We start from the raw sequence: 22,768 nt of genomic DNA, 5'->3' as shown, positions 1-22,768 counted from the left end.
CCAAACGAGAAACCCCACAAAGCGGCGCCACTAAACGACCGTTACTCTCAAGTCAAAAGATTCAAACTCCACCTCACACTCACGTTACCACCCCACTACCCTTTTCACTTTTCGATATTTAACGTTTCCTTTTTCTTGTTAGAAAGATTAAAAAGGGAAAAAGATTTAATCTTGATTATTATTTTAATGTTAATAATTTGGATTAATTTCTTTTCAAAAGTTTGTATCGGGAAAAAAATTTGAAATTGGGGATGAGTTTTTGGAGAATTTTTAGAAATACACAGCAGAAACAGACAGAAAAGGACTGGATTCTTGAAAATAAAAGCCAAGGGAAAGTTATTTAATTCGTTTCATTCTACAGGAAAAGTTGGGCCTCCTTGTCTTTCTCTTTGCGTGAGTTTTCACACTGTAAGTGAAGGGGAATTTGAAAAGTGTTTACAGTAGTGTTGCGTTTCTTGTACGACCCTATTGTGGTTCTTGCTAAATGGGATCTTGATTTTGTGGGTGTCTACGGTGATTTTTGTGGTACATTGTCTCAAAATTGGTGAATGTTTTCTGGGTTTTTGGTTTTTTCTTGGAAAGATTGGAAATTGGGTTTTGTTCGGCACTGGGTTTAGTGCGAGAGTTAATGCTTGAGAGAGGGTTTAGTACTATGTTTGGCTGCTGAGAACACTCCAGGTGAGTAAAAGGGGCGTAAAGGAGAAAAAGAGGACCTGGGATTCGTAAATCTTACTTTGAAATCAAGTTTTCCTTTTTGCTTTTCACTCCAGATTTTGGTATGTTTGCCTAATTTTTTGTTTCTGTTGGTAGTTCAGATCTTCTATGGTAGTTTGGCGTGTTTGTGTGTGTTGGGTGGTGGGTGGGTTGGGGGGATGGTGTTACTGTGTGCTAATAGTATTCTGTGAAGCTTTGTGTTATATTTGATTGTTTATCACTGATGACAATCCCAAAATTCTCTACTTCTTATCGGGCTCTTAACTTTGCTATGGGTATAAAATGTGTATCTGCTTTTCTCTTACAATATGAGATTCTGAAATTTTTCTTGGTTTGAGTTTTTGTGTGCGCATTGGGGTTTTTTGTGTGTCAATGCTACTCAGAGATTTCTGGGTTTGGATTCTACTTGTAATTTTGAATAATTATTAATCTTGGTTTGAATGTTGTATATAGGGGGGAGAAAGTTGATTTCCAATGTCGAATCAGAAATTACAATCAGATCCAATGGTGGGCTTAAGATACCGGGGCGGCAGTTCTGCATTGCCCTCTGTTTCCAGATTTCGGAGTGGGCATATGCCCATAGGGATGACTGTTGGCAGAGTTACTGACAACTTATCTGAGTCGGACATGGATACGTGTTCGGACTCGGAAGGAGAGTGTTATGGTGCTCGTTATTCACTTGAAGCATCGCCACAAGATGATAAAATCCCCAATGGTAATGCAAAACACAGTACTCTCTTGAGTGCACGCAATGGTAATGCTAGTGGTTTTGGAAACTATTTGGACAGACAGGGAGGGCGAGGTGGTGGATATGCTGCTGCACACCGTGGTTTTGTCAATGATGAATCATCGGACTCGGTCTCAAGCTCGGAAGTGAGTTCTACACCACCCAGGAGCAACAATGTGAATGTACTTCAGAAAAAAATTAAGCTGGGGCCTAATTTCTCTGCCATCAATGTGCAGTCAAGTACTGAGACATTGAAACAGGTTTGGAGTTTCTACCTCTAGTTTCATGTAGATCAAATTATCATCTTAGCTATTGCTAAACCATCCTTGAGTGGTTAATTGTTTATACAAGATTTTCTCATGTTACTGGTGGTTCCAGGATTGTCGCAATGCCCCACTGCAGAATAAGTTCGATGATGATATTCCCAGTGCACCACCCTTGGGCTCTTTCCAGCACAGCAGTCAAGTTTCTCAAAAGCTTCCAACTTCTAGAGCTGATGGTAGCCCTTCGTTAGCAACGTCCGGTGGTTCTGCAACCGAGGTTGAACCTATCGTGTATAAGAGCAACAAATCAGGTGCAACAGAAGTTAATAATCCTGAAGCTCCCGTGAGGTACACATTTGGATATTCATAAACCATTCCTCTTTCACCCCCAGCATATAGTGTTGCAGCTTCTACATTACTCTCTCGAATTAAAGCTGGCTAATGGTATTTACAGGACTGCTGCTCTATCTTCTAATTCTGTACCTGCTCGATATCCTACATTTCATGCAAGGTAATCTAGCTAGTATTCCTGCTCCTGTATGAGTTGAATAGTTCCGAATATAATTGTGGTTTAAGTAAAATCAGTTTTGAATAGGTTCCTCTTCTGGATCTATTTCAAAGTGCCGTAACTATTAATACTGTAAAATATTTTTGATGATTTGAATTGGATACAGTGGGCTAGGTTATTGGTATGGTGTTCTCTCCTATGATGCTTGTGTGCGGCTATGTCTTCACTCCTGGGCCAGGGGCTGCATGGAAGCTCCAACCTTTTTGGAAAATGAATGTGCACTTCTGCGGGACGCGTTTGGGTAATTACTGTTCTTTGCCTGCATACTCTTTCTATGCTATTGCTGTTTTGACTATATCTTGTGCTAAATTTTTTGCTCACTGTTGCTTCTTATATCTCCTTTACATATGTTGCTGCATATCTTTCAGAATTAATATCACCCAGAAATTAAGCATAAGCAACATATCAGACTATTATGTTCTTGCTTTAGATCCTGAATTTCCATAATTGGCAAACTATGTATACCTTTTATGTTGCATATGTTACTGCATTGGATGGAAGGGTATTCAGAATAGTTTACCAAATAGAAGACAACTAACTCTGGATAAGTTAGATTAACAAAGAGAAATCCAGTTGTACTTTTTTGCTCAGCCACATATTTCCTAGTGATTCTGTATCCTCTAGTCGGACAAAAGTTTTTGGCAAACTGAAGCATTTTTCACGATGTAAAACTAGTTTATCCTGTTTCAAGAGTGTCATTTCTTGGGTTCTTCATTCTTCCACGCAGAAATATGATGAATTTCTTGGATATCGATGATCTGTAAAATACTCTTTCTAATTTTGTAGGTTGAGACACATATTGTTACAGTCAGAGGAAGAACTATTGAGAAAAGAGTCTTCAGAACTTGTCAGCGAAGGAGCTGCTGTGAAGACTAAGAAAACCATTGGCAAGATTAAAATTCAAGGTTCCCATATGCATTGTTCTTGTAGAAAGTGTATTTGAGCTTTAAGTTTGTCTATGGTTCATAACACATTCGTAGGACTGGTTATTTTGCAGTGCGTAAAGTGAAAATGGGTTTGGAGCCACCAACTGGGTGTGCATTTGCATCTATAAAGTCATCATCCATGGTGAAGTTGGAGTCGCTTCAGCTTCGGCTATCCAATGTAAAATCAATAGTCTGTTCGGAGAGGAAAGCATTACGAAGAGAACGAGTAACTCCAGTCATGACTGTGAATGGTTCTTTATTCCATCAAAGAATGGCATACATTATTGTTGGAACTCGTAGGTACTTAAAAGAAGTGCCTGAGCTCATTAAAATTGGTTTTAATGCTTGGCGGAGCAGTTCATCATCTTATGAAGTCGTACAAGGTATGTATTGCTGGCAAAATTCTTCAAGTAATTGGATACTGCTTTCTTCATTTCTCATAATTCATATTTTTATTTAAATGTTTTCCCACAAACTACATTGTTACTAGTTGTCATGGAACTGATTTACAGGTAATATATCCTGTTCATCAAGTTAGAACAAAACATCTATTAGTTACAGGATATTAAGACTAGAGTGATATGTCTCATTCCTCTCTTATCTTTTACCTTGTCATATTTTGACTATTTGTAGAGATTGTCCAAGATTTTGAAACTTAAATGAATCCCTGGCAATTATGCTAGTCTGGATTTATCCATAAACAACATTGAGAAGTCAGTTCAGAAGACTTATTGGTCATGTTATGGGAGTTCAACCTTTCTGAAGCTACAAATGTATCTATTCGACTAATATATCGATATATGGAAAATTTCACTTTGTAGAAAATTGACTACTATACTTGTTATTTAACAATATCCTTCTAGTTAGATATACTCTGAGGCATGCCAAAAATAAGTCAGTAAACTTGGTCAATTGGAATTTATAAGTTGGCCTTGTAAAAAGTGTGGGTTTTGTCACTTAAGACTCGTGTCCTTTTCTTGTATTGCTAAATCTAGAAATATGCATTTTTGTCAATTTTGTTATGAGTGGAAAATTACTTTTGTTTACAGAATCATATTCCTGTTTGTTGAGACTGAAAAGTTCTCCTGAAGAGGATGCAGTGAGAATGCAGCCAGGATCTGGTGAAACTCGTGTATTGTATGTGTAACTTTTACTTTTATTCTCTTTACTTATTTAGTCTGGGAGACGTAAGTAATTTGTCATGCTACTGGTGTATAGCTTGCCAGATGGACTTGGGGATGATCTGGTAATTGAAGTCCATGATTCAAAAGGGAAGTACTGTGGCAATGCTGTACTTCAGGTGGCTGATATTACTGACGAAATGGTATTGATATCTGGATCTGAAGTTTGATTTTTATGATTGAATAGGCTGGTTTGTGTTCATGTGAGTGAACTGGTCTGTTTCCTTCATGATCTTAATGCAGGGGGAGAAGCTGCGCTCATGTTTTTTATATCATGAACCAGAACATGAGCAAGTTGGGAAAGTACAGTTATATATTAATTATTCAACTACACCAGATGAAAATAGTCACAAGGTATGCATGACTTACATATAACAAAATTGTTCTGCCTAAAATTGTATTTTGGTTGGGTTCAGATTAACCATCCTATTGCGCCATCCTATAGTCACAAGGTATACTTTATTAGTGTTGTTTTTGATGTCTCGGAATATTTGTCCAACCGTAAAATGTGAGAGACATTAAGGTTTCAGATGTTAAGGCATCAATATATTAGCTCGATTGGAAGAGATTTATGATTATGTTATGCAATTATTAAATAAATTGGTTAATCATAACTAATGCTCTCTTTGAATTAGCCTCAGGGACTCAGTATTTGATAATTTAGTATCTTTACACATTTACCTTCAGAACCGGTGGTAGGTTTGAGTTTTCATTGGAGGAAAAAGGACATGTTTGTGGACATTCTGAAAAGGAATGTTGTAGCATTAAATATGAGCCCTGACGAGAATAAAATAGCAAATTCATTTTAGTCAAAGCATCTAGATTGATAACTAATCGTCATTTTGTGACCAGTGAGGTGCTTTAGCATTGCATCTTTATGTTCTATCTCTTAAAGAAGATTTCTTTTCATATGATAGTAGCTTTGTTTACTTTGTGTTTATTTGTCAAGTGTGCATCTGTTGCGGAAACTATTGCATATGACTGTGTTTTGGAGACTGCGATGAAAGTCCAACAGTTCCAGCAAAGAAACTTGTTGCTGCATGGTCCATGGAGGTGGTTGGTGACTGAATTTGCATCTTACTTTGGAGTTTCAGATGCATATACAAAGCTTAGGTAGCATCTTTTGTTTTCTACTGGTTTGTTGGGCTAAGAATTGTTACTATCACTTAATGTTTCAAGTATTTACTTATTGTAATTTGATGTCCTCTCAGATATCTTTCATATGTTATGGATGTCGCCACACCAACTGCAGACTGTCTAGATTTGGTGCATGATTTACTGCTGCCTGTGGTAATCAAAGGCAAAACTAGGCACACACTGAGTCACCAAGAGGTAGGTGAAATTCAAGATTAGGTTTCATTTTTGGCTGAAGGTTTCTTGCATCTGTTGGAACATACACTGATACACTGCAGAAGTGTGGAGCTCTTTTTTCTTCAAAGGAGCTCCATATTGATTTGATTCAGCTATTACTCAGGCAAATTCATCTTGTTTCCGCTGTATGTTGTGCCTTTGACTGGATTTAGAGGTTTTACCTGGACTGCCCTCCCAAATACTAAGCATCCTCCTTGGAGTTGGGTTGCCAATAATGAACATTTTAAATTGTTGAATCCCTCGGGCAAATCAATGAAAGAGAGGATTTCGCGGGTTGTGTGAAAATTTTAATCTTGAATTTGAAGCATCACACGAGCTACCATGTCACAATGAACTGTTGCGACTTGTGAGCTATTTGAGTTTCAATCTCTCTCTTCTGAAATTGAATAGTGTTGCTCTGCGCCACCCTTTGAATATGGTGGTTTAGTCAGATTTTCTAGTCAGGTTGTCAGTGTTGGAACCTTAAAGCCTTTGTTGATTTTTGAAAATAACTAGCTACAGCATTACCAACAAAGATGATGTCCATATGTACAAGTACTCTTGCTGCATCATTTTTCTGAAATCTGTATGAATCTTTTTTTTTTTCTCTTTTATTTTTTGAGTTGACTGCATATCCATATCATACAGGTATAATTCCAATAATTGGCTGATAACAAGTCGAGCTTTATTCTTGTAGTCACAACTCTTGACAAGTTTACTCGTGGATTATTAGGTCCGAATCTTGGGGGAAGTGTCTGATGAGATTGAACAGATACTTACTTTGGTTTTCGAGAATTACAAGTCGCTCGATGAATCGGTACCCTCAGGAATAGTAGATGTGTTTGGACCTGCTACAGGAGTGCCAGCTCCAGCTCTAGCTCCTGCTTTGAAACTTTACAAACTTTTGCATGATATACTTTCACCTGAGGTGCAGTCGAAATTATGCAGATACTTTCAGGTGGAGTAGGTTCTCAATCTGAACATGTTTTTTCCAGTGAGCTCATTTCATCTATTAATTGGGAAATTCTTTGTGCAGAATGCTACGAAAAAGAGATCTAGAAGGCACTTATCGGAAACGGATGAGTTTGTTTCCAACAACAATGAGAACATATTGATGGATCCAGTGGCTCTTTCTACAGCTTATAAGAAAATGAAATCACTTTGTTTGAATGTTCGAAATGAGATATTGACTGATATTGAAATCCATAAGCAGGATCTTCTTCCTAGGTATTTTCCTCCATTATAGTGATGATGTATGTGGTACATAATATACAGCTGCTATTCTATGCATTTCCTGGATTTGTCGCTCGAAGTTTCAGTACTTGATCACCAGAGATCATTTATATTTTTTAATATGAAATTTTGTTTTTATCCCTGTATTTAGCTAGTGCAATTTTATGTTATTCATGTCCCATAACTAAAAATCTCACTTGTTAGGGAGTTCAAATAACCTAGTTCTCACATAACTAGGGTATGCTCAACCTCCACAATAATACTGTTAGAAATAGGTATTATTTTAGGAGCAGCAAGTTTCCAGTGCCAGATGCTGAGACTCGCAAACAGAGAGAATGCAATTTTTCAGCTCTGTTTATGGTTGATTTTGTGGAAATAAAAATTCGTTTTCTTTTGAGAAATACAACTGCTGGACAGGGTTAGATGAGTACACATGAGGCTTAGTGAACTTTTTTCTCTATATCTTGAATTCTTTAGATTGAGTTGATCTGGTCAATTCTTTCACAGTTTGGCTCTAAATAAACCATTTCATTTTGCACTTATCGCATGCAATTGATAGCTGGTCCTCTACTCCATTTTCATATGTTCTTCAAATCATAGAAGTCTATAGTTATGAATTATTATACTTATTAGTTCTTGTGATTTTTATGCAGCTTTATAGACCTTCCAAACCTTTCCTCCTCAATATACAGCACAGAGCTCTTCAGTAGATTAAGGGCATTCCTTGTATCATGCCCGCCTTCTGGACCAACACCTCATGTCGTAGAACTTGTAATGGCTACTGCTGATTTTCAAAGGGATCTTGCTTTGTGGAATATTAGGTACTGGATAAATACTAGTCCTTTCATGATCTGGCAGTCGTTTTATGTTTATTATCTAAGTCCTTTCTTGCAGCCCCATCAAAGGCGGAGTTGATGCAAAAGAGTTGTTTCATGTGTATATAACCCTCTGGATCCAAGATAAGCGTCTTGCATTACTTGACTTTTGCAAGCTAGACAAGGTATGATTACTTTTTTCATTTGCCTACATAATTCTGTTCAATAATAGAATTCCCCTATTTTATGACAAATGTTGATGGGCTAATTGCAGCATACCTCGATCATTCTGATTAGCTGTATCTAGCATGTGTAAGTTTGAAGGATCCAGCCATAAGTGCACGTGTCTGTACACACACATGTGTATATATACGTATATATATATATTTATATATATGTATGATCCATTGGGATTGCTTCACTCACAAAAGTGGACCGTATACCATGTACACTTAGTGAATGCTTAGACTTGGGGGGAAAAGGAAAGCAAGCCTCTTCCTACTTCTCTAAACAGAACCGTCAAACTAGCTGGGTAATTGGGCTAGGAATATTATTTTTTTTTCATCTTTTCATCTTATTTCCTTAGTCTTTGGGGTAAAACAATCTGATTCTATGCTTGATTAAAGGCCTTGAGTGGAACCAATGGTTCCTTTAACAACTGGGCAACAATGATGCCAAATGGAAATTTAGTAGTATTAGTGGTATTAACAGTAAGAGTGATAGTGATTAAGAAATATAATAACGCCGCCGAATTGTTTATTGTTCCATGTCTTCTATAAGAAATCTCGAAATGCTTGTGATATATGTAGTTTAACAAATTTGAGGTAATAATTCAACTTGAAAGTTTTGATCCAGATTGTATTTGACATGCTACTGCCTAGACTTCCCACTGGATGCCAATGCCATACACTTTGGGAAGTTGTGCGTTTAATACATTTCCAATGGGAAATCCGTATATTGACTTACCCTCAAAAAAGTAGGCAACATGTATTAATTTCATTTACAAAATATTAGGAACTTAGATATTCAAGCTCTATTTATAGATTCATACGTTTCTGTTTTCCTGAAAATGATGGATAAGTTGCTGAGGCATTGAATCTTATAGATTAGGAACTGATTCCACTTCTAAATCTTAATCTATTCGTTACTTCATTCTTACTAGAGCTACTAATGTAATGCCAGGTAAAGTCTTCCAGCTTCCCGACGCAGCACGCCACAACTTCTTTCATTGATGACATTTATGACCGCTTAAAGGAGACACTTTCTGAGTACGACGTCATAATAGGTCGCTGGCCAGAATACACTTTTACGTTGGAAAATGTATGCACCATTCTTTTCTTACTCTTCATATTTTCCTCTTCTACGGCAATTTTATTTCAGGAAAACCATGGAGCTTTCCATACTGATGGTAAATCTTTAGTTGTTCCTCCATGACTTGAGATTAATAAGATATGAATAGATTTTTGTGATCTTCCCTTCCCAATTATCCTATAGTTCTTGAAGCTTAACTAATCCAAGTTTGAGATCATATTAAGTCTACTTTTTTTTTTTTTCCCGCAATTTTGTTCTTTACTCGTATTGATTTGTTTTGTATTTTGCAAAGGCCATAGCAGATGTTGAGAAGGCCGTTGTGGAAAGCTTGGAGAGGCAATATGCAGAAATTTTATCTCCGCTGAAAGAGAACACAATGCCTATGAAATTCGGTCTTAAATATGTCCAGAAGTTTGCTAAGGGGAATGTTTGCCCTTACAGTGTTTCCACCGAGGTACCAAGATTTTGTCTCTTTCTGCTTTTTATATTTGCACCTTCTTTTCCGTCTTCCTGTCCTAGCCAATGTTTACCTTCCACGGTTTTTCAGTTGGGAGTCCTGTTGAATTCCATGAAAAGAATGCTTGATACTCTGAGGCCCCAAATAGAAGCACAACTTAAACTGTGGGGTTCTTGCATACCTGAAAGTGGGAACATGGTTCCCGGAGAGTGTCTCAGCGAAGTGACTGTGATGATTCGGTCCAAATTCAGAGCTTATGTGCAAGCAGTTATAGATAAACTTGTTGAGAATGTAAGTAGCGCTTCCTCTCTAAAGTAGAACAATCTTTGTCACTAATAAGATGCCATTTGCATATAATATCCTTAAGTTCTTCACATGCAGACAAAATTGCACAATGCCACAAAGCTCAAAAAGATAATTCAAGATGCTAAGGAAAATGTGGTAGAGTCTGATTTACGACGGAGGATGCAACCATTGAAGGAGTTGCTTGCTGGCACTATTGATCAACTGCATGCAGTTCTTGAAACCCAAGTTTTTGTAATTGTTTGCCGAGGTTTCTGGGACCGCATGGGTCAGGTAGAAAGCCGTTAGAGCAGATTTAATGATTATATTAGTTACTCGTTCTGATTATTGTTTGTCCGTGCAGGACATGCTAAAGTTTCTGGAAGACAGGAAAGAGAACAGATCTTGGTATAAAGCTTCACGGGTTGCAGTAACAGTAAGTAAAAGCTGAACAATTTACGCAGATGATTATATATATACACCATATATATATATTCTTTTGTAGTGATCTCAAGTCCTTGCATCAATATATTTTCCATCAGTAAATTAGTTATTTTATGCGCCTGTTCTTTAATGTAAAGTGGTAATTCTTGGGAAAATTGTATATTGTTCTGTGTCCACGGATGCATCACCGATAGGGGGAGGGTGTTTGTGTAGTTCTATAATTTGACTATAGTTGAGGGATGTAAATGTAACTATCACTAGTCCTGCTTCAATGATTGCTATTTCTCTCATAAAATTATTTAGGAATAATTACATTTACACCTCTTGATCTATGGCTTATTTATACAAATCACCCCTATCTTTTGGATAATTACACATACACCCACCAAAATATCATCATCACTTACACAAACCATCCCTTGCTCTTTTGAAAAATTACAACCCCCCTAAAAATGTTAGCATCAGTACACAAACTACCCCTATTTTTTGACTGTCAGGGGTAGTTTTTGTAATTATACAAAAGACAGCGGTGGTTTGTGTAAATAGACCATAGGTTAGGGGTATAAATGTAATTATTTAGGTTATGATCTTGTTGGTCACTATACAATTTTTGGGATAAAATGCAATTCACCTGGCCTATCTCTATGATATTTTTCATCACGGCGTGGGATGTGAGCAATGATGGAAACAACACTAATATGGGTTATTTCTGCAATTATTCAAATAGTAGGTGTATATTTATAATTTAGTGACAATTGAGGGGTGTGATTGCAATTGTCGCTATTTTTCAGGTTTTGGACGACACATTTGCTTCGCAAATGCAACAGCTGCTCGGCAACGCACTACAGGAGAAAGACGTGGAACCCCCACGATGCATCTTGGAGGTCCGGTCGATGCTCTGCAAAGACGGCATGAACCACAAGGAAAACAACTACTACTATTAGGAGATTTAGACGGCTCATGAAACAGAAGCTGAACTGCTGTAAATGACGGGATGGAATCTTGGAGCTCGATAGCACGACTCAAGATGGTTCGACGGCTGGGAATTTAAATTTAAGTTTTGAGAGGGTGAGGGAGAGGGAGTTTGATGATGAAGAGAGAAAGCCAACACTCATGGCTTCATGTTTTCTAATGTTCTCTAAGGCTCTATGCACAGGTTTTTTCTACTGAGGAGGAAATGTAATTATAGGAAGTCAATAGTCTTCATTTGGGGAAATTCGGTAATTTAATATTCTTTTTTTGTATGATAATTTGTTAAAAATTCATTTTTTTCAAGTTAAAGAAATATAATATCTTAATATTCTTTTGATTTTTGTGGTTTTTAAAATATTATTTGAAGGGGCTGTTTGGTTAAATTTATTTAAAAAACAATTGTAAATTTATATAAGATATTTCTTGAAATTGTTTTGAAAATTAAGTATTGCAAAGTGTCTGCATAAATGTAATGATGATAAATTGTCAAAAAGTAATTCTGTAAGTTAATGTTAAGAATAAATAAAGTTTTATTTTAGTAATTTTCTAAAAGTTTTTATTATTTCTTTTCTACATATTTTATTACCATTTTATAATTTTCATATCTTATAATATATTTTTTTTTAAAAAAAAAACTTAAATTTATGCAAACTTGTTATTCCAATCCCGACTTAATTAATTTGCATCAAGAAAATAATTACACCCCCTCCAATATCATTTTCACGCAAAAATTTATAATTCAAAAATCAAAAGTGTTACATGAAAAATAGTTCAACGGGGCAAATTGTATTTTATCCAATTTTAAATCTTACCTTTATTCAACATTCCCATGTAATAATTTTGTACTTATAAGAGAAAAAAATATAATGATGTTAACCTCACTTTATATATATATATATATATATATATATACCTTTATAAGTACAAAAATAAATATGAGAATGCTAAATAAGGGGCAAATTGCTAAAACCAACTTTCTTCATCCAAACCCCAACAGAAAGGGGTCAAGTGTAAATAGAAAATTTTCTGATGAAGTGTAGATAATTTCAATTTCTTTTTTTGTAAAAAAGTGTGATTTTGTACTTTTAAAGGAGTTAATCTATACTAATATAAAAAGAAAAATCATTTCACACTCACAAATGACGGCTAATGACACCGATACACCAATTTTTTGTGAAGTTAAAAAAATACCCTTTATAATAAAATAATTAATTTATTCAACCTTTTAAAATTTATATTAATTAATAAATTATTTTTTTCATCAATATAATATATTGATTGATATATTTTATTTTTATTTATAATATATTTTATTATATATACGTAAAAACGATGTCGTAACGATTAATAACCCAAAAAGAAAAGATACTGGAAACATCTTTTTAATGTTGTTTGATGCATGAACCGGGTTTTAAGGAACATATGCTGGAATAATGAATTACTATTATTTTATTGAAATGAATTTATGCTAAGAAAAGAATCTATGCTGATTGCCGAAATTTGGGACCCACGCGCTAATGACCTTAACCTACACCACAAATACTCGGACATGTCCCCTTTCTACCTAATTTTAAATTCTTATGCTACTTTATTTTTCTTTTTGATTTTTCTTTATACACACAAATCACAATATGCTTTTTGTTTTTTGGGTTCATGAGACGTCGGTGGATTATTGTATTATAAATTAAATAGTAATAATAATATTTAAACTTTGTAATATTTTGTATATATTGACATAAAATTATGCATATGGGATTTCATGAAATTATAATTTAATGTATGTATATATATATATTAGAGGTTATAAGTAATTTTTTAGTCATACAACTTAGTGAGTAGCATTTTCTGTCTTGCATGAATTGATTTTCGTAATTTAGTCTTGTAAATTAAAATTTTAGCAATCATAGTCCTTTTTCTGCCAAAATCCTCAATCTAATTGAGTTATGCGCAAGTTATATTCAATTTTCAACCAATTTGATTAAAGAAGGACTAAAATTGTCAAAACTTTATAAATTCGTGTAGGATAAAAAATGCTATTCTTCAGATTATATTTGGATTAGGAATAGATAATAATAAATTCTTTGATCTGTTTGGATAATTTTAAATTCAAATTCTTTAATTTTTATTTGAATTATGATTTATTAAACATTAATGAATTTCATTTTTTTAACATAAAATCATTTAAAATCCTTACTTCAGACCCAAATTTTTCGATCTCAATATAACCTCAGTGAGACTTGTGCTTAATTTCCACTGTACTAGTGGATTGAGGTGATCAAATTCGGTAATATTTCGATTTAAATTTGTAATTCATTAACAAAAAGAAAAAGAATATTAATGTAGAAGAAGGAATAATATATGGGAGAATATGTGGAATAGAATGAGTGCATTTGAGAATGTGAATGTTAATAATGCATGTTTAGGACAATTTGTTTGAAAGTGTGATGTCTGCATATTATATATTATGTAATGATAGGTAAAGCCTGTCCGGTTGAGCATTAATGATCAAACTGTTGTTGAACTACTAAACTTAAATTAGGTCAAATAAAACCTCATTTTATTGCATGTTAAGGGATTCCACGTACATGCCATGTGTTTCTCCCCTAATCTTGGGATTTGGTCACTACAAAGGGAGGGATCTACTATCATATTTTTGCATTATATAATTGAGTTTGTTTTTTATTTAATAAAGGGTTAATAATATTGGTATTCGTTGAGATTAGGTCAAAATATCCAGAAACATTCTTGATTTTTTGTAAAATTACAGCTATACTCTCCGAGGGTTGTTAGTGTAATGTTTTGTTGTGGGGCGTTTGTGCAGCTTTGCATTTGAAATAATAAGGGTGTAGTTGTAGTTATAATTATAACATCAGCTGGTGCCTTATAATTTTGCAAAAGGCAATGAGTTCTTGTGTATTTTGACTTAACCTCAGAGGGGTGTGAATGTAATTTATCCTTTTATGAATTATAATTTTATTTAGTTATATTTGTTTTAGATAATTATATTTACACCTTTGGTTTATGGTCTATTTTCACAAATCGCTCTTGTTTTTTTTTTTTATGCGTAATTACAGAAATCAACCTTGGTAGCCAAAAAATAGGGGTAAGTTGTGTAATGTTGTTGACAATTTTGAAGGAATTATTTGAATATTTTAAAAACTAGGGGTGATTATGTAAATGAAGTTGATGCTTTTTGTATGTGATGCGTGGAAAAAAAGCACGAGTCTAATGGATATGGACTATTGTTCAAAACTTGAGCCAAAGCGAATGCAAATCGTAAAGGGGGGCTTACAAAAAAAGCATTAGCGCTCCTACGTCCAAGTTAGTATTGGATTCGAGATGAAATATAATTTTTTGCAGGTGCCCTCTTTAGGATTTGAATTTGATTCAGCCCAAACTTTGAGTATAGTCCAGATCTATTGTACCCATACATTTTTTGAACACATCAATTATTATTATTATTATTATTATTAGTAGTAGTAGTAGTAGTAGTAGTATAACAAAATGATATTATATTTGGTATTTCGCTTAGTATATACATAATACATGTATACAATTTTAAACTATTTATACATATGTATTACAGAAAAACAAAATTTAGCATAATTATCGTAATATCTTTTAAAAGCATTACCAAATATATCAACTTCTAAAATATTTTTTTTTTAAAAAAAAATACTTAGCCAAACACCCTCTTTTTTAGGGGGAAAAAAGAAAATTGCTTTTATTTATATATTTATGTATGCATTTTTTATGTTCTGTCTGTATTAAAAATAGATAAATAATAATAATAATTAAATAATTTTTTTATTTTAAAATTGTGGAAAGTGAGAGAGATTTGAAAATGGAAAGGTAGGAATGATGGCCGTTCAAAGTGGAGCATTATTTTTCGCATCTAGAAAGCTTCAAACTTCAAATACCCACAACGCACCAAATTCATACATTTATAGACAATCCTACGGTTTGAACTATACAGTTTTTTGTATTTAAAATTTGAATGTGTGGGCATGTGCGTGTCTTTAGAATAAAAAGAAAGGAACACGACTCTCTAAACTTTTAAAAGAAGGCAGTACGACTCCCTCATGCGGAACACAATTGTGCTATTCTTCTAAAAGTTACTGTAGTAGTCGCATTAGTCTTTAATTTTTTTTACTAATATTAAAATGATTTAATTATATAAATATAAATTTCAAGTAATATATGAATGAAATTGGTTTCAAATTGAGACACGAGGGTTTAATTTTATTTACGCCCATGTGATATTATAAATGAGCAAATTACCTTCCTATGAAAATTATCTTTTTGTATTTTTTAAAATAAATCAATTTATCCCTTCTAAAAAGATAAATTGTTGTATTTTAAAAAATATAAAGGGATAAATCAATATTATATGGGCTAAATTGCATTTTCCGCTAAGACATGACGATGAAAGGGAATCAAGCGTGGAAAACACAAAGACACGTTCTTTGTGTGAAAAGAGTAATTTCCAGACACAAAAGCAACCAAAATTCACAACGTTCACGCAACTTTTTATTCCTAAAAAATCATAATTTCTCACATATTTTTCATACCAAATCAATCAAATGGTTGCGTTGCTCTCAAGTACTTATGACCTGCCATATAACATTTTCCCCATATTCATGATTTAATAATTATATATATATATATATATATATATTATATACACAAAATTAAAAAAGAGTGCAAAATGAGAATTGACAATAAGGGTTATAGTTTGGAAGATATCCCCCGTCTAGGATCAAACTTGTATGTATAAGGAGATGTCCTTCTTCGATAAAAGTTTGCACGTGTATCTTATTTTGTGGTAAAATTGATAGAAGTTGTTGGGATAGGCCATTTCTTATTCTCTGTTGATCTTATTAGTGTGAGTAAACTTTTACGTTGAAGGGATCCTTCATCGATTACGACTCTCTAATCTGTAGGTAGTCCTTATTTAGGATTCTGAGTTCTTGGGGGAATCTCCTTCAACATGTGTCTTTCATACTGGCTAGGGGGTATACTTGGTGGTCCAAGTATGCCACGTGTGACCCGTAGGGGCATTTAAACACGAATTTTCGGTCGGCCATCACTGGTTGGACCACGTCTATGAGTTAGGTCCTTGAATATCTTGAGTGGTCACTTCTTTTATCGTCTATGGGGGGCCCTGGGCTCTTTTGCTCTTCCTTGCACTAGAGTTCCTTGGGCATTACGCATCAAATCAATAATAAATTAATCGAAGGTAAATATAATTTTTAGCCATTATCGGAAGGTGGTCAGGGCTCAAAGTTACATAATTCTATAATTTTCTTGAATTAATATTAATATTTAGAACAATTCATTGATATTTTAAAAATAAAAAGACAACATGTGTAACACTAAAGATTATTATTACATTTAAACCTTGTGACATAATCATAATCTTTTTATGGGAAATTAATATTTGCTAAAATAGTCGAAAAGATTTATGTGTTCTTAGTTTCCACCCCAATTCTTCGTCATCATCAGCTAGTTTCAGAAATCCTTGAGCAGCTTCCGGACCTGTTCCAGTGTGACAAAGAGCACGACAGTGAATGGTCCTTGCCTCGAGATCGTCGGAATAAACCCTTTGTAAAGCGCCATTGGCCCCTCAGCATTGATCGTCTTCATCGCGCAGTCGAGGGCCCCGCTGTACGGCGGCGCCTTCCCCGCCTCCACCTTCATGTTCATCACGCGGGTCTTGATCACGTCCACCGGGTTCGACGCCACCGCCGCCACGAATCCGGCGGCGAAGCTCGCCGTCACGTGAGTCCCCAGCCCGTCCTTCATCAAGCCTTTCTCAAGTATCATTTCCTTGACCTGATCATACGATGCGAGCTGAGAAGCGGTGACGAGCATGGCGCGGTTCACCGTAAGGGATGAGCCGCGCCACAGGCTAGTCACGCCCTCGTTCTTGGTCATTTGCGAAATGGCGTCCACCACGCTCTTGTAGTTGCGCCGCTGGGCCACCGGGAGGCGGCCGTCGGCCTGCATCCGGACCATAGCAACATCGGCGGGGTTCCCTACGGCGGCTCCGATGCCGCCGGCGATGAGTCCGGCGACAATCTTCCTCGTGAGAGGCATGTTGTTGGTTTTCGGATCGGTCCATTTCTTCTTCAGGATGTCGTAGAGCCCCATCCTGGTGGTGGAGTAGAGGGTCTGGCGGAGGACAGTAGCAGAAACGCCGGAGAAGAGAGCTGCAGCGCCATCCTGCTGGATGATCCGGATCCCAACAGAAAGAGGACCGACGCGGGGCGGCGGGGGAGGAGGAGGCGGAAGGTGGATGTTGTGGGCGGCGGAGGTAGGGAATGCCATAGCAGGGCGGAGAGGCTGAACGGCCGACGGCCCCTCCCCTTGAAGCTGCATCCTGACCTTAATCAAATCCAGGGGGTGAGTACTGCAGCCGGCAACAATGGAAGCAATGCCTCCTTCAACAAATCCCTTCAAACCCATTTTCTCAGAAACTCAAATCGAAAAGAGAAGATCAAAATAAACAGGTAAAATCAAAATCAAAATCCCTCTCTAAAATTAGGATCAAGAGGAAAAAGACCAGTTGGAATTAGAGCTCATCTCACTGGAAACCAGGAGATGGGAGTGGAGGCCGAAGGCTATGGAGGAAAAGTGTGGAACGTTGGCCCTTTGAGACATATGCTGTAGAAGAGGAGAGGAAATGGTGGGTGGGTCTGAAGAGGGTGGGGCGGAGGGGATTTATAGGGGACTCTGAGGAGAGGAAAGAAGAAGGAAAAGAGGACTAGGTTTTCACGCGGCGCATAAGGGAGTTCAATTTATTATTTTTTTTTTAGGGTTAATTACTTTTAAATTCTCCTCAAAAATATAAAATTATATTTTCTCTAAAAAAAAAAAAACTGTAAAATTACATTTAGCTTTTAAAAGTTCCCCGTTTTACAGCTGACCTTCTTTTATTAGTGTTTATACAAAAAATTCTGAAGTTAATAAATACAAATTATATAAATTTTTAATTTGGTCGCTTATTTAATATTTTCATATATATTTTTATATTTATAAAGAGATAAATATAATATATATATATAAAGTGAGGCTAATACTATTATATTTTTTTATTATAAGTACAAAATTATTATATGAAAATATTAAATGTGCTTTAAAATTAAAAATTTATATATTTTCTTTTTTTTGTTAAAGTCAATTTTTTTTCTTCAAACCATAACCAAAAGGAATTATATGTCAACAATGAATTTTTTAAAACTTTTTTTGAACAAAATTATAATTTGACGTTTTAATGGGGGTGGAAGTGTAATTAATTCTTATCTTTATTTTGGTATGTTTGAATATGGAAACGTAATCTCAGACTCAGAGTATAGTCCAGATGCCAATTGCCAATGTTTACGCGGATTTTGGGTGGTGGTGTGGGGTCGGGGGGCTGATTTTTCCAAGCAGTATTAATTCGGCCAACTCATGAACTCCTGGGGGTGGGGGTGGGGGTGGGGGAGGGGATTTGGCTTTGAAGTAAAATTTTATTACCATATTTGAAATTTCTAGATGTTCTCTAAGTTTATATTTGAAATTTTATTACCAAGTTCTCTAACTTCAAATATTCAAATATCCAAATGCAACTATTATGTGTGATCTAGATTTTCTTAGATGAAACAAACTTCAGGGGGCTAGATGTAATTTATCAAATCATAGGGGTCTATGTGTAATTACACCAAATTTTAGGAGAAGGAGCATAATTATTTCTATTAATTATTAATATAAAAAAATCTATAATTAATTAATAATTACTAATAAAATAAAAATAATAATTATTAAAGTAAAATAACAGTCCATGTATTGATGAAATTCGAACTTATTAACTTATAATCACCAAGAATTTGAGCACTTTGGCATCCAACCTCACCTACCATATTGCCAACTTGCATGTGAAGTTATTCTTCTCTTGGAATAACTTAACTTGAAAAATTATTGAAGCAATGAATATGAATAAGCAACGTATTGGATCTATATTAACATATTAGTACAAAAGAATTTATGTAACTTATTATTATTATTGTTGTTGTTCTTGAGAAACGATTCTATGAATATGTACCAATATATTCTAAAAAGTATAATATTTTATACTCAACTTATTGAAATATTAATTATAAGATGTTGTAAATTATTTATTTATTTATTTTTTTTGGCGGGGTGGGGGAGAGCGTATACAACGTAAAAAATAAAATATTATGAATTTATAATCTCTACTAGAAAAGGCAAAGATCTCATAACTTATTTCTATCATTTTAACAAATTTCGTAGAATTAATTATAAGGGTAAAATATAAATACTGTTCAAATGAAAAATAATTATGTATCTCTAAATCATGAAGTGGACATTACTATTTTGTTATTGCTGAATTTTTTTTATAATATATATATATATATATTTAAAAATATAAAAAAAAAATTTGAGGGTGGATAGAGATAGAGAATATCATCCTATAAAAATATTTTTAGAAAATTATAATATATATGACTATAATTTATAATAAAAAAAGAGCATTTTGGTAAGTTTACTATAAAAATTGAATAGAAATCTTATGAAATGGGCTACTTATTAGATGGACGATAAAATCAGGGGGTATTTGTAATTTCTCAAACAACAAAGAGGTATTTGTAATTATGCCAAATTTCATGGGAGAATGTTGTAATTTATGCTAATTATAAAATTATCACTTGATGCTATGATCTTGGTTAGGCCACATCCCAAGAATAGGGCTTAAAGAAGGGGTCCTACTTTTGTGGCGTGACATCACTACTGACATTTTGTAATCACATCATTTTATTTTGTCCAAATACTTCAAAATTTTAATTTAAAACAATAAGATTTGACGTATTACAAGGTCTCTATTAGGAAAACAGTAAAGAGTATATAACTTATTTGTATAATTTTAACAAACTCATTCGAATTAATTGTACACTTGTATGTATTGACATGATCTTATAACTCTATCATTTTATTTTGTCCTGACATTTCAATAATTTATTTTCAAACTGAAATCTGATATATAATAAGATATATAAGCTGATAAGTTTAACCAAACAACTTCCAAACTCTATGACATCCTCCCAAACTCAAAATTCAGAATTAAAAAACACTGCAAACATAGTTTTCAAAAAAATAACAAAATTCAATTACCCTTTTAATTTATGAAAACACACTATCTCTACATCATCTCAAGATTATCAACTTGTTCATATATGACTTCATAGTAATAAAAAAACCCCGATATTTTAGAAAAGTCTAAAAGAAATTTGAATTTCAAGAAAGTCAATAAACACTTGTTTGAATTGGCTAGAAAGGCAATTAATAGGGAAGAGATGTTGACTTGACCCTTTGAGGATTAATTTGTTGAAATTAAAGGCCAAGATTATGAATATTATAATGTGAAAACAAAAGGGTTGAATAAAAAGAGCCAAAAACAAGAAGGGACCTTCCCCTTTGAGGTGTATATGGGGACAAACAAACAAAACTATCTCCAAGAATTTGACTTTTTGGACAACTTGCGGTTCCAAATTGTGTGGAGGGAGCTTGTTGGGCAACTTGCCACGTGTCGGAGGATGAGTGGGACAACAGGCAAGACCGGAACGAGTTGCCGCGTCCTGGTCTACCAGGTTTTATCTGGGACAGCATTCACTATTTGACTGACCAATATCAACCTTTGATATTTCTAGAATATTATAAATGTAATAAATAAAATAAATAAAAGGGAAAGGGCAAAATTGTATTATTTTCGTCGCCTGAGAGATTCGAACTCTCGCGGGGAAACCCCATGTACTTAGCAGGCACACGCCTTAACCACTCGGCCAAAGCGACTCTTTGCTTTCCTCCCTTTATGCTAAATAAATTATCCAAAAACTCATAATTAATACATAGATAGACTCCAAATACAACCCTTCAATATTTAAATCAACGTAAACACAATCTTAATTGATCCAACTTGAGATTTTTTATTTGGATTTAAATCAAGTCAATTTAAGTAAAAACGTGTGTGACCCTAATACTGTTTTGGTATTTTCTTAAGACTTGGGAATCCTTTTGCTATTTTTATTGATTGAATTTAAATGTTCATCATGAGCTCATATTTGGGTTATTGAAATTAACCTATTAAAATGATCTAAGTGATTGGATTTTTAGTTAAGTCCGTATGATCATTCATGAGTTCAAACAAGATATATTCTGGATATCTATATTATATATTAAATGAGAGTACCCGTTTGGTGTCTCTCTTATTTTTGATATGCTAATTTTCTTCCCCTCTCCTTTTTTTTTTTCTCACCCACTAACTTTTATATTTTTCCCATTATAGTAAGACTTATTTTTTAAATAGTTCTTTATTTTTAGGTTAATATTTTTTTTCTCTTTCTCCTACTCTAAATATTCTCTTTTAAAATTATTTATTTTATCATAATTATTTTTATATTATTATTTTTTCTACACTAAGAAAATTAGTGAATAATATATAATTATTTTAATTTTTTTTTATACGCATATATTAAATATGCCACATACAGCTAGTATAAATTAAACCGTGTTCCAAAGGCCCAAAATACCAGTGCAACTAGAGAAAAATGGCCCAATATGTCGAAATTAGAGACAAAATTTGAATTATTTAATTTTAAATTACCCTTATAATCACTATCTTAATTATTATAACATTAGTAGATGAAAATACCCTTTAACATTTTTCTTGTCCTCACAAATCATTGTCTTTTTAATCAATTGACACTGATAATTTATTTATTTTTATCTATAAAAATCTAAAATTAAATTTATTATCACTGTTATTAATTGTTTATTTTATTTTGTTTAATTAAAAACACATAACCAAAATTTAGATCGCGCACACACACTGAATATGCTTCAATGGTTAATATCAAACAAGCCGTGGGCTAATAATTAACTTTGATGTATAATGACTCTATAAATGTGATGCAGCGCACAGGGTTATTAAATATTATAATTACATTTACGTCTACTAATGTATGGTGTATTTATGCAAATTATTTTTATATTTTATGTAATTACATGAACCATTCATGACATATAATAAATAGGAGTAGTTTGTGTACTGATGTTGATATTTTTTAAGGTGTAAGTATAATATTTTTAAAAAATGGGGGTGGTATATATAAATAGTGTTGACGTATATAATGAGTATATGTACAAAAAAGTGAAGATGATTTAAGTAAATTTCATAAAATATAGGATGTAAATGTACTTAGCCCTTATTAATTAAAAATGTTGAATTATTTCCCATTCATAAATAGGTGTTTGTTGAAAATATAGGAGGTAGACTCGAATTATTTTTATGTTTCTTGAAATTATCATATGAAGTAAAAGTATAAAAAAGTCAAATGTAAATTGCATAGCAACCCCTATGTTGTATAAAATACAGAAAAAACCTCATCTTTATTATAAACTAACATAGAGTGTTGATGGGTGTCGAATTCACCAAAAATAATTCCTACGAACACTTTTGTAGATGTGTG

The 22,768-nt window shown here is 34.0% G+C and overlaps 2 protein-coding genes and 1 non-coding gene across 3 annotated transcripts; 1 reads left to right on the top strand and 2 right to left on the bottom strand.

Moving 5' to 3' along the window:
* Positions 1 to 152: 152 nt before the first annotated feature.
* On the top strand, positions 153 to 11,580 carry LOC105176404 (uncharacterized). Its single transcript, XM_088877119.1, has 22 exons — positions 153 to 678; positions 1,168 to 1,701; positions 1,820 to 2,052; positions 2,159 to 2,215; positions 2,379 to 2,513; positions 3,059 to 3,177; positions 3,270 to 3,581; positions 4,248 to 4,335; positions 4,417 to 4,522; positions 4,623 to 4,733; positions 5,329 to 5,492; positions 5,591 to 5,711; positions 6,463 to 6,687; positions 6,766 to 6,956; positions 7,616 to 7,783; positions 7,857 to 7,962; positions 8,960 to 9,097; positions 9,381 to 9,542; positions 9,636 to 9,836; positions 9,927 to 10,121; positions 10,192 to 10,263; positions 11,063 to 11,580. Exons 2-22 carry the CDS (start codon positions 1,189 to 1,191, stop codon positions 11,213 to 11,215), a joined length of 3,570 nt encoding a protein of 1,189 aa, XP_088733245.1. The 5' UTR covers positions 153 to 678; positions 1,168 to 1,188; the 3' UTR covers positions 11,216 to 11,580.
* A 5,031-nt stretch (positions 11,581 to 16,611) lies between these two features.
* Positions 16,612 to 17,951, bottom strand: LOC105176403 (mitochondrial uncoupling protein 5). Its single transcript, XM_011099188.3, has one exon. The coding sequence runs from the start codon at positions 17,709 to 17,711 to the stop codon at positions 16,755 to 16,757; it is 957 nt and encodes a 318-aa protein (XP_011097490.1). The 5' UTR covers positions 17,712 to 17,951; the 3' UTR covers positions 16,612 to 16,754.
* A 3,059-nt stretch (positions 17,952 to 21,010) lies between these two features.
* On the bottom strand, positions 21,011 to 21,092 carry TRNAS-GCU (transfer RNA serine (anticodon GCU)). Its single transcript has one exon. It is a non-coding gene; the product is annotated as a tRNA-Ser (tRNA).
* Between the last annotated feature and the right edge of the window lie 1,676 nt (positions 21,093 to 22,768).

Source organism: Sesamum indicum, linkage group LG13 (assembly GCF_026168435.1).
Source record: "Sesamum indicum cultivar Baizhima isolate 11 linkage group LG13, ASM2616843v1, whole genome shotgun sequence".
Lineage (NCBI taxonomy): Eukaryota > Viridiplantae > Streptophyta > Magnoliopsida > Lamiales > Pedaliaceae > Sesamum > Sesamum indicum.
This window is presented reverse-complemented; position numbering and strand designations above follow the sequence as displayed.

Excerpts from the sequence above, each read along its gene's own strand:
- LOC105176403 (XM_011099188.3), bottom strand. The coding sequence starts at position 17,711 with ATGGGTTTGAAGGGATTTGTTGAAGGAGGCATTGCTTCCATTGTTGCC.
- LOC105176404 (XM_088877119.1), top strand. The coding sequence starts at position 1,189 with ATGTCGAATCAGAAATTACAATCAGATCCAATGGTGGGCTTAAGATAC. Across the intron at positions 5,712-6,462 it reads ACACACTGAGTCACCAAGAG|GTCCGAATCTTGGGGGAAGT; the intron begins GTAGGTGAAATT and ends GTGGATTATTAG. Across the intron at positions 6,688-6,765 it reads AATTATGCAGATACTTTCAG|AATGCTACGAAAAAGAGATC; the intron begins GTGGAGTAGGTT and ends TTCTTTGTGCAG.